This window comes from Triplophysa rosa, linkage group LG5, assembly GCF_024868665.1.
Source record: "Triplophysa rosa linkage group LG5, Trosa_1v2, whole genome shotgun sequence".
Taxonomy (NCBI): domain Eukaryota; kingdom Metazoa; phylum Chordata; class Actinopteri; order Cypriniformes; family Nemacheilidae; genus Triplophysa; species Triplophysa rosa.
The window spans coordinates 2,506,780-2,519,279 of record NC_079894.1 but is presented as its reverse complement, the minus strand read 5'-3'; the positions used below and the strand labels follow the sequence as shown (position 1 = coordinate 2,519,279).

The 12,500-nt window shown below is 41.8% G+C and overlaps 1 protein-coding gene across 1 annotated transcript in view; it reads left to right on the top strand.

The window, feature by feature from the left end:
- The window catches only part of si:ch1073-391i24.1 (receptor-type tyrosine-protein phosphatase mu), a 72,543-nt gene that overhangs the window by 21,823 nt on the left and 38,220 nt on the right, over positions 1-12,500 (top strand). The window contains exons 8-12 of the mRNA XM_057333425.1: positions 2,716-2,727; positions 3,933-4,138; positions 8,320-8,407; positions 8,535-8,611; positions 12,273-12,309. Coding sequence (XP_057189408.1) covers positions 2,716-2,727; positions 3,933-4,138; positions 8,320-8,407; positions 8,535-8,611; positions 12,273-12,309 — 420 coding nt within the window. The remainder of the gene's footprint in view (positions 1-2,715; positions 2,728-3,932; positions 4,139-8,319; positions 8,408-8,534; positions 8,612-12,272; positions 12,310-12,500) is intronic.

The window sequence follows — 12,500 nt, the reverse complement described above, 5'->3', positions numbered from 1 at the left end:
CACACATACAGTCCTCGTGTTCAGTAGACTAACAATGACGCACTCCTAAGAAAAACACACAGCGTGTCATCAGACGCTGTCTTCATCGACGGCTCACTAGTTTTTGGAACAGAGCGTCAGTCTCATCAGAGAAAATGTTTGGTCTTCATCGATTTGATTTCGGTTGGTTGTGTTTTTTCTATCTCATCACACCACCTGTGTGCGGGGGGGCAGGCCGAGGCCGCCTTCACTCCATCCCATCCACACAGGCGTGTCGTGCGTGTGATGTCACATCCTGTCTGACGTCTCATATGCATGGACTGCTGTGGGGAGAGGATTGTGGGATAGATTCTGTAGTCCTGCTGTAGTTAACAGAAACAGACTCAGCGACGGCACAGAAATGACACGCTTCATTATTTAAGAAATAATATGATCTGATGTTAAACGAGACAGGACAGAGAGGGACAGCTGACTTCTGTGAACACTTCCTTTATGAACAATCCTTTTACAACCTTAAATCTGCCATCCGTAACTTAATAAACAATCAGCCGCCAAAACGGTTTTCTTTTGGCATTTTCATATTTATTGTACTTGAATTCTTAGCGGTTTTGTTATTAGTTTTTTGTCATTTTATATTTTATTTATATTATATACAGGGTTCAATCATATTTTTATTTATTATTTTAAAAAATGTTTTTTATCATTTTAGTTATTATTTATTTTATTTTTTATTTATTGTCGGTAATAAACTTAAACATTATTGCTAAGGCCGTGTTCACACTTGACTTCTTTTTTGACAAGAAAAAGTTGCCAAAGGCGCTTTTTTAGTAAAAAAAACCCCGCTGGCAGCGTTTGGTTACAAATAGCAGCCGAACGCCATGACTTCGGAGGCAGTGTCTGTGCACAAAGGCAGCCCAGAGAAACACAGGCAGCGTTATGGAAGTCTATTTCAATTATAAACAGAGAGCGTCTTTGCAATAACTAATCACATATTTAAAAACTATAATACTCATTTCTCGCTAAGAAATTCAATCAGAAGTTGTTGAAAGTGAAAATTAAACTTACATTGATACAAAACTATCCTCCAACGGGCGTTGCGGCCACCTTTTTATTTTTTCGAACTTGAGCCTTCTTGACAAATCACGTTCCTCGCATGTCTCTGTCATTGGTTAGCTTAACCTTAAAAGTTTAACTTTTTTCGACCTCAAAAGACTCTCTGAGCTGCAGAAAAAGTTGCCGGCGCTGGCGTGTAATAAAGCGCTTAGGACGTTTTTTGAAAACGAGGTTTACTCCATAGGATTACAATGTAAACCAGACGCTAGCAGCTTCAAAAAAGAAGTCAAGTCTAAACACGGCCCAATGGGGCGATTCACATTTCGCGTCTAAAACTGTGCAGAAAACGCGAGCCGCTCCGTTTTCTCTCTTCAAATGACCCGCGGTGCATGTGCGGCACTCCGAAAAGTTGAACTATTTCCATCTCGATGCGGCGCTCCCTATTTGCGCGTGCCTCTGCCGCGCGTCTACATTTAAAATAACGAACTTGCGCCCGCAAAAGACGCGAAATGTCAATCGGGCCTTAGGCAGAATTTCGGATTTTAGTTTTTTAACTAATTTTACTCACTTTAAGATCTATATTTGATTTGATTTAAATGAACATAAATGTTTTGAAACTATTATAGATTGCAGCTTTGAAAAGGTTTTCTAGCGTGGAATGTTTTTGTTTTTTAAGGGAAAGAGAATGAAATGATCGTGTTTATTGGAGTTGATCTCAGTACCAGCGTCTCTCTGATGTTTCTTCTGCCTATAGCAGCTTTTCATTTCCTCGTCTATTTCATGATAAAACAGAATCATAAGCCGGTTTGCTCTTATTTTCTCGGCACTGAACGCAGCCGGCCCTCGCACCCCGAGCCCCATTACACACTTTAATTGAAATATAAAACTAAGACCTCTGAGCGGCGTATTAAATATGAATGACTAACATCTCGTGTAAGAGATCGCTCACGCTGGAGCAGGAACAGCTTTACGTTACACAATAAAACACACAAGAATGGCAGATTATACAGCAGTGAATCAGCCACAGACGCGCTTCTCGACTGTGTCCTCTATCACTTTATTCATTCACACAAACATATAAATTCAGTCATCATGTAGTCTCCTCATGTGGTTGTAAGTCTGTACGTGACTCTTTCTTCAGTGGAACGCAACAGAAGATATTTGGAGAAATGTTTTCCGTTCAGTGCTGTTTGATGATCAGCGTTCTTCAAAATATCTTCTGTCGTGTTCTGAAGAAGAAAGAAACGTCATCAGGATGAATTATAAGCGCGAGTTCCATGTATGGTTAGCGTTTGGCGGTGCGGTCACACGATCTGTTCATGTTCACGTTGGACCAGCTGTCATAATAAAAGTCATTTTTAAAAAGCTTACACATTTCACCGTCCTAACTTGTCACATGCAGCGTTATTATTATGATTATTTCTCCGCAGTCGAGCACCGCCGCTCACGTCTGGTTTCTTTGCATTTGCATTTCTTTTCTTTGAAATTCATTTTTATTTCCGTCCTTCATTGTGATTTGAATCCCGCGACAGACCCCCGTACACCCTCAGACTGCTGATCAGAGCTCTGCCTGTTATTGTTGCTTATACCCTGTTCTCCTCTCTTTCTCTTTTCTTTCTCGCTGGCGTCTCCTCGCCGTCTCTCTATTCTCACGTTTAACCTGTAATCTATCTGCTTATAAAGTCCCCATTACTGGTAAGTTCGTCACCTTGACGGGATTCTGTGTTTCACGTAGAGGCTCATTGGCTGCCAAACCCCGCCCCCACATGTGTCTTTGACGTTACAGCATCACACGCTATACATGACCCCCCCCCCCCCACACGTGTGCATCATCATGGCATTGTTTTATGTTGCCGTCACGTTCGTTTGCTTTCGTTGGCGATTTCTGTGGCTTTGAACATCAGTCATTGTGACGTCACAATCCCTCGTCCAATCATTACGCACCCGTCAATCATACCGCCATGAGAAAATGAATTTCAAACCTTGTGTGGCAGATTTGACGTGCGGGGTAAACGGGAGAGTAAAGCAGACGCAGGCAGAATTAAACGGAAGTGACGCAGGACGGATGACGTGTGAAAGGGTTGATGCTTGATCCGCTCATCCTCTCCTCCGGCGCTGTGTCATCATTCCATCATTTTCATCACGTGTGTGAAGCACCTTTTCCTTTTACAGTGATCCATTCTTATACACAGGATTTAAAAGACCCGTTTCAATGATCTTTATCAAGGAAATCGTTAGAAACCTGTTTGCTCTTCTTTTCTTATTTTCACATGTCATGAACACAAGTCAATGTTTTTGTTGTGTTTTTGTTTTCAACAATATATATATACGTACTGCAAATGATATGTTTGTACTCCAGCACAAATATATAAATATTCAAACAAGATACATTTACTTCCGAAGAAAAATATGTTGTCCTTAAAACAAAACCAATTTTAATCATGTTGTTTTCTCTTTAAATGGGGTTACCCTGTTGGCCCTTTTGTTTTTTATTTGATTATTTGTTTGTTTTTTAAACAAGACTTTTGCTTCTCAAAAACCAGATGTATCTTGACTTCAGTATTTTTGCATCATCCTCAAACATGCGTGAATCAGAGATACAGGTATATTATGACGTGAAGAAATGTAACGTTTCGTTTCTTAACCGTAGACGTGTGAACACGAGTGGATATTGATCAGCATGTGGTTTTAGAACAATCATTTTCATCTGAATTGTTCGGTGTCTCAGTGTAGTTTTCAATTTGACAAACGTAATGATTGTTCAGATTTGAGCAGCTGATGAGATCACTGTAAACGGATGTGTGTGTGTGTGTGTGTCAGTGTTTTTGATCGTCATGGTGACAGAAGGTGTTCGGTGTTGACGTGGATGTGTGTCTTTACCGTGTTTTGTGTTTTTTTAGATGAGACTCAGACTTTGACGAGCGACACCAGCAGTCTGGTGCAGTCACACACACACACACACACACACTCGCTGCGCAAGCGGGACGCCGTGGACGTGCCGTACCAGACGGGTCAGCTTCATCCAGCCATCCGCGTGGCCGATCTGCTTCAACACATCACTCAGATGAAATGTGCCGAGGGTTACGGCTTTAAAGAAGAGTATGAGGTAATCATCTATCCCATCATCCCTTGGGGTTTTTCACACACAGTTGATGTAGTTCTTGTTTGTGATGTGTGAATGCAGTGGCTGCGGCACACGTGTTCATGTGAATGAGTTTACACCTCATCACTTACTCTCCTCCCATCTCAAATCATATATCGTCCATCTCGGCATATATCATATATCTCACATCATATTATATACCGTGTGCATATGTGAAGAGTTTGGTTCCAAAATGAGATCGGTCTGTTTTAAAAAAAATTCAAAAATCATGTTTTATATATATTGTGTTAGTTAGCTGTATTTTTTTGAGTTATTACGGCTTAAATCAAAACAAACCAACTGCAGTTTGATTGATATTCACTGGAATGCGCAATAAAAAACATGATTGTTGAAAATATTTAAAAACGGAGTGATCTCATTTTGGAACCAAACTCTTCATTTATATACAGTATATATATGATACGTCGCACATATCATATATCGTGTCATATATATCATATCTTAAATTGTATACACCATGCTATATATCATAATATATCGTACATATAATACCGTACAAAGCATACAGATGCCATATCATATAGTGTATATACTGTATATGTATAGCACATCATATATCATACATCCTTATCTCATATCATACCATGCCGTATACACCACAGCATATCATACCGCGCACACCATGCATCAACATGCCGCACACACCACGGGCATATTATACAGCGCATACCACGCAACATGGCATAACACACCGTATACACAATACCATATCATACCGCACACAGCACATCGCACCGTACCGTACCGTACACAGCATATCATAACGTATACAGCACATCATAGTGCATACGGCATAGCACGTCATACCGCACGCAATTATCACACAGCATAGCACATCACACCGTATGCAAAATATCATCTCATCTGCTCCTTTCCTTTCACCATCTCTCATCTCCTTCTGTCTCCTTTTCTCTTATCCCCACATCACATCTCTTCTGTTCTGCTCTTTTCTCCTTTGCACTCCTTTCCTCTCACGTCTCATCTTCTCATCTCATCTTTTCTTCTTAACGCTCCGTTCTTTTCCCTACCTTTTATCTCCTGTCTCATTTCCTCTTTTCTCATCTCATCTCATTTGCTCTTTTGCACTCCTTTCCTTTCACCATCTTTCCTCTCCTTTCATCTTCTGCTGTCTTGTCTCATTTTCTCTCTCCTCGTCTCCACTTGTCATCTCATCTGATCTGCTCGTTTCTCCTTTGTACTCTCTTGTCTTTACCCGTCACCTTCTCTCCTCTTTCATCTTGGTTCCTCCCCTCTCGTCTCGTTATCTCTCCCTTATTTGCTCTTTTCTTCTCACTTTGTCTCCTCTTGCTTCCTCCTGACTCGTCTCGTCTGGTCTCCAAACCTTATCTGATTTGTGTTCAGGTTGATTTCTGCCGTGTTTTGTTTGTGTCAGTGGATGATGCTGAAGTAGTTTCTTCACTTACACACTGTATCTCTTTCTGACCTCTTCTCTCACGGTTCTGTGCGTTATCTGTGGAGAAGATAAATGAGGTAAGATCACACTTCATTCACTTCACATGTCAAATAGCCTTGAGCTTGTGCTGACAGACGCTAGGCCAGAGAAACATGGACAGCGGTCCTATTTGGAGAATGCCATTTCTTCAGAAAGCATTTGACAGTGCACGCATGCACGTGTTTGTGATTGTGTAGGGTTGCCAACACTCCAGAATTAAAGAGAAACTTTCACATGACAGCCGGAACATTCAGTATCATGTACAGCAGCAGTCAATTCATCTGTCTTCGTCAACTAAACACTGAAAACTATTTATGCCTTTTGCATGCATTCATTCATTCTTTGACAGACGCAAGCCTTTGCGCTAGTGCAGATTTGTGAAAACAGTGATGTCGTGTACATGCATATCACATGTTCTGTGAAAGAAGATGTGTGTTACAAAGTGACGTCACTAACTACTGGCGTGACATGTGTTATACAGCTGTTTCTGTAGTGTTTATCATCAGTAAGTTGGCAGCCCTAACTGTGTATTTGTGTTTGCGTGTGGGTGTGCATATGTGTGGTTGCGTGCGTGTGTGTGAGTGTGTGTGTGTGCGTGTGTGTGAGTGTGTGTGTGTGTGAGTGTGAGTGTGTGTGTGTGTGTGTGTGTGCGTGCCGTGCGTGCGTGCGTGCGTGCGTGCGTTGTGTGAGTGTGAGTGTGAGTGTGTGTGTGTGTGTGTGTGTGTTGTGTGTGAGTGTGTGTGTGTGTTGTGTGTGTGTGGTGTTGTGTGTGTGTGTGTGTGAGTGTGTGTGTGTGTGCGTGTGCGTGCGAGTGTGTGTGCGTGTGCGTGTGCGTGTGCGTGTGCTGTGTGCGTGTGCGTGTGCGTGTGGTGTGTGTGTGTGTGCGTGCGGCGTGCGAGTGTGTGTGCGTGTGAGTGTGAGTGTGGAGTGTGTGTGTGTCGTGTGCGTGCGTGCGTGCGTGCGTGCAGAGCGAGCGTGCGTGCGTGCGTGGCGTGCGTGCGTGGCGAGTGCGAGCGTGCGTGCGTGCGTGCGTGCGTGCGGGCGTGCGTGCGCAGTGCGAGTGAGTGTGAGTGAGTGTGAGTGTGAGTGTGAGTGTGAGTGTGAGTGTGTGTGTGTGTGTGTGTGTGTGTGTGTGTGTGAGTGCGTGTGTGTGCGTGAGTGTGAATGTGTGTGTGCGCGTGCGTGTGCGTGTGTGTGTGCGTTTGTGCGTGCGTGTGTGTGTGTGTGCGTGCGTGCGTGGGTGTGCGTGTGCGTGTGCGTGTGCGTGTGTGTGTGTGTGTGTGTGTGTGTGTGCGTGTGCGTGTGTGTGTGTGGGTGTGTGCGTGTGTGCGTGAGTCTCTGAGGAGTCTCGTGGTCAAAGTGAACGTCTCATTCTCTGCTCAAATGTCACCTCTGGGTTCATGTGAAAATCTCCTGTACATCAATAGGTGTTTGAATGACATGCTTTCCTCTGTTTGAGAATTCACAGCACGTCTCTTTTGGAATCAGAGATATTTTTACTTTGAGGCAGAAAAAGATTTGATTTGAGTAAGAAGTTTGTGTGTCATTAGATGTGTTTTCTGGAACGATGTAGTTCGGCTGTTCTTCAGGACTGAGTAGATTTGACGATTAGTCCCGTTAGGGGCAAAAGAAAAAATCTGTCTGTGTTTGTGGCGCAAGATAAATGACAACAATATTCGAGAGATGCAGTTTATGAGGAAAATCTGTTTTTTACTTGAAAATAAGGCAGAACTACTCAGCGAATTATTTGTTGTCATTGTGTTGTTTGGTTTATTCTCGTGGATCTGAAGAAATGTTCAATATTACGCTTACTGTAATTTGTGATGCAGAGACGTTTGAGCTTTAGTTTAGAGTATTTAAGCATCAAAAGCGGATGAAACGGCATGTTGAATTCCAACAGAGACACAAGTGAGGCGCTGGAACCATTCAACTGAGAATGAGAAATAGGACCGATTATGGAATAAAACACATTCACTCGCTCTTGTGTCTCAGATATACTGTAGTTTTCACAAAACTGCACAAAAAAATGGTCTCGTTTCCAGCCAAAACAAAATCTACACATCATCAAGAAACATGAAGGTGCAGTTACTTGAGATTATATGTTGTGTAAAGGTGCTGTTGTAGTGAATATCAGCACACGTGTGATTGTGTAAAGCCCAGAGTATGGTGTGGCCGTCCACGTCCGTGCGCCCCTGCATGGCGTCATTTTTGTCATCAGGGGGTTTGCGGTCGTCCGCACACCTCGTCCACATGCAGACCAATTTTGGAGACAGCGCGGAAGGAACACGTAGAACAGCGCATGCGCGGAAAACACTTTAATCGGCTGCAGAACGTCAAGTATACCCGGCCCTTTAGACTTGTGAAGTCATAATGAAGAGGACTGTTTCGCACAGAATGCGGTGACTCTGTTTTTTTTTCTTCCAATATTTAAAATATTTCCAAAAGAAGCCAAAGCATCAAGCTGTGCTCACGTATTCAGGATAACAGTGTCCTCGTTCATCTCATTAGTTATTTTGACCGTGATTCTTGTTCTTGAACTCATTGTGTTTATCGAATGATTCTGTATGAAGACTTTGACGGAAGAAGGTCAGGATTCGTTTGACATCAGATGCTGATCCTTTAATAATGATCCTAACACACATTTCTGTCTCTCTCTCTCTCTTTGTCTCAGAGTTTTTTCGAGGGTCAGTCTGCTCCATGGGACTCGGCCAAGAAGGATGAGAATCGGATGAAGAATCGCTATGGAAACATCATTGCATGTGTGTATTGTGATGTTGTACACAAGACTCATCAGCACAACACATCTGATAACTGACACGCTGAAGAGTTTATATACATGATACAACACACACACATGACAGACAACCTCTCTCTCTCTCTCTGTAGATGATCACTCACGTGTAAGACTGCAGAATCTGGACGGAGAGCAGAACTCTGATTACATTAATGCTAATTATGTTGATGTGAGTACAGAAGCACCCATGACCTTCTCCTCACAAAGGTCACGGGTACGGCACGCGCAGATCAAACCACACACACACACACACACACACACTCTCTCTCTCTCTCTGTGTGAGACTCTTGCTGGACTCCAGCAGTGTAAATTATAGAGGAAGTGATGTCAGCTCCAGTAAAGAGATGCAGGACAGAAAGAGAGCTGAACTCATGCTGGGCAGGGTTTGATGCTCTTGAAGTGACCTGCTGTAAAGTCACTGTACTCAGATCAGCTGTTACATGCACATGACAAGAACTGACGTGACTTCATGAAGTTTCACCGTCTTCTCCGTCATGATCCCTTAAAAAACAGCTCCTGCATTCATTCCTGCATATTTGACCGTGTTCTCGCTCAGATGTTTCTCTTTCACAGCTCAGGAGATTTGATGGGGTTCAGTATCAACTAAGATTGCTCAGGAGAAATAGAATTAAAACGTCTGGAAATCCCACGAGTTTCTGTGCAGACACCGTTAACAGACTAATTCCAAACTTTTATGTGCTTGTTTTTCTCAACAAATCATTGTAAACAACTTAAACACGATGATCATATACCCACCTAAGTGTTTGTTTATGGTTTTTAATGCATTATGTGCAATATGCTTTATTATGCAATATCCGAAATGGTTACAAAATCTAAACGCTAAAAAACTTTTCGCAAACTTTGTTTTAAAAGAACCGATAAACTTATATTTAAACTCACATTTTTGCACATCATATTGCTGGAAAATTATGATACCGTGCCTTTTGTATTGCAGTTCGGCGATGTTGCAAAAATACTGGCAATTTTTACTTCGCAGCGTTCCCTTATATTTTTATTTAGGCTGTGTAAATTTGCACCGAACAAACCTGAACAATTTGCTTTTATTTGTTTTCATATGATATTTTATATTTAGCTTAATCTCGTTGGGCCTCATTCCACTTTGTTGTTCTGCATTTACCAATAAAAAATATAAATAAAAAAGTTTGTTTTAAAATCGACATCTTTGTCATTTGGAAAAGGCAACGATATATACTACAGAATAATCACCAAAAAAGAGATTATTTAGGCCTATTTGGCAGTAAATAAAGGAAGGCAGTAATAATAACAAATTGTGCTATTTAGCCACCTAAAAACACCGCAAGGAAAAGTCTTTCACCGTGATCAGCCCAATTTTCTCTCTCTCTCTCTCGTGTATTTTAAATAGCTTGATTTGTCACTTCTGGTTATTAGTTGAGTTTAAGGTGCTTTTATAAATGCTGATGTATAATGTAGAGCGTCTGTGAATTATTTACAGCTCTGTCTCCCGTTGTCTGTGTGAGTTTATTGTGTTTTATGTCAAGTGTCCAGAGTTTATTGTAAGTACAGAGAGGATCTGCATGTTGAATGATTTTATTACTGAAGTACTGATGACTAAAGGAACAGACCATTTTTGTCGTCTCCAAAAACCTTTTCAACATTTCTCCAGACAATAAAGTCTCATCTGCTGCCAAATGTTTCATAACATTTATCTTTGTTTGCTTGCTGTACGGCTTTGTGTTTATGTCTTCTCAGTTTGTTTTAGATGGGTCCTTGTGCGTGTGTTTTTGCAATAAAAATCTTACTGACTCGTATTTATTAGCAGAAATCATGCCAGTGAGCGCTCATTTATTTCTCATTGTGCTCAGTCAGCTGTCACATGACCGTGAAGTTCAGTGATGGGGTGCTTAGCTTTACACCTTTCTACACCGGACGCGGCGTGACACGACACGATAAAAGACAATAGAATGCATTAGAACCCATTATGATTTCAAATTTTGTCCACACTGGATGTGGCGCGACGAGACACGACAATCCCATTGAGAAATATAGCTGCAAGCAGCGATGAGGGCCAAGCCCCCGAAGGCGCCACAAGCACAGCGCGGAGGTGTAAGTAGCGATATGTAACAATAACCAAAGTTGCAGCTATGACAGCGCAAAGCCACAAGAACAATATGTACGTGAAAAATGGATATGTTTAAAGAACAACCGAGAATGAAATCATAACGTACACTTTACATGTTCAAGCAACACATGTGCCTCTCAGGATTTGAACCCGCTACCTTGCGGTCTTGAGGCGTGCGCTTTTTATATTAATTTGAGCAACTCAGTTGACGTAGTCACTGCCTGCCGAGGACAGCTTTCAGAGCTTCAAGCATCGATATAGGCCAATACCTGAAGGGGCTTAAATGACACAGTAGAGCACAAGTAACAGAAATACAGTGTACAGGAGAAACAGATGTCAGTAATGACAATGAAAGCAAGAATATCATTTTGTATAGAAATGCACAACACGTTACATACGGTCAGAATAGTTTAATATGAGAAAGATACAATGTCAAAGGCACGGTCAACTTTGAATAAGAAATAAAAAAATCAGTTTGGTCATTTCTGTGCGGCTCGGTACAAAGATCATATGAGCAGAGCTTTGAAAAAAATAGACCACTTTTGTCAAATGAGCAGCAACAGAAACGTTTTTCACATGCTTTACCTTAAGTTATGAACCGAATGTTAGAAAATGACAAACGAAGCATCGATGGAATCGGCACGGACTAGGAGAAATAATGTCGGAAAACGAATTTCAGACAAAGCGTTCAAGAATTATAAGCAATCTCATGAACGCTAGGTGGCGCTGTCTTGCGCTTCACGTGTACGTCAGGGACTGTTATTCAATGGCGCGTACCAAATTTGGTGCAGATATATCATACAGTTCAAAAGATATTACGATTTATGACAAAATTCAAAATGGCGGACAGGCCGTTCATCCAATCGTGACAGAATCAAACGATCTGGAATGACCCGAGGAACCCGTAGACTTTGAGATCACGATTTTCTGACAAACATATACAAATTTACCAGCAAAAATAGCCATTTTTCAACTCGCGACCCATAGGTGGCGCTGCTCCCAAAATTGGCACGGACCCCCAGTCCGAGGTGTCGATGAAGCGTACAAAGTTTCGTGCCGACAGATCGAAGAATGGCCGAGGTACGGCCTCAGATCCATTATTGGGTCAACCTTGAAAAGTTTGCGATGTCATAACTTTTGAACAACGGCGAAAATCGCAATTCTGTGCGGATCAGTCCAAATATCATCTTCGAACTTTTATTTTTGTATGATTCATTTTGTATAAATTCATATAAAAAAACACCTTGTGAAAGAGTTTAGAATTCTTGTGAAATCAGTCAAATGTCTTTTCACTTCTGTGCTTTCTTTCTACAATCAGATCTTTGTTTGTATGACCTGTCGTGTGTGTGATATTAGTGTTGAGGAGAATATGAGAGGTCAGATGTGTTTTAGAAGGTCTGATGTATTCACTAATAATGATAGTTAAGGATTCTTGACTATTTTCCAGCCTCTAATCCTCACTATTAAACACAGTCCTGTATGAACACGTCGCTTTTACATGTCAAGTGACTCACGGTGCTTTGTCCATCCAGTGTAGTTTGTTCTATCCCATAATAAACAGTGTTAATTGTTTTGAATCATTTATTATTTTGAATTGTGAGTGAAGCTATAAACTTTCAGTTTTCTGTCTGGAAGTGTTTTTTCGTGACTTTCAGTGTCAGCAGGTCGAGTTCTCGTGTGTGATTGTTTGATGCTCATGTTTTTCATGTGTGATCTCTCTCTGTTTCAGGGCTATCACCGACCCAACCACTACATCGCTACACAGGGTGAGTAACATCACAGACACTCGTGTGTTTCTACAGGGACTTACTGTGTGTGCGTGTGTGTATATGTGTGTGCGCGCGCGCACGTGAGTGTGTGTGGGAAGGGTAAACCCTACGGTATGGGGACAAAATGTCCCCACAAAGATGGCAATATCCTGTCTGTGTGTGTGCGCATGCGCGTGTGTGTGTCTGTC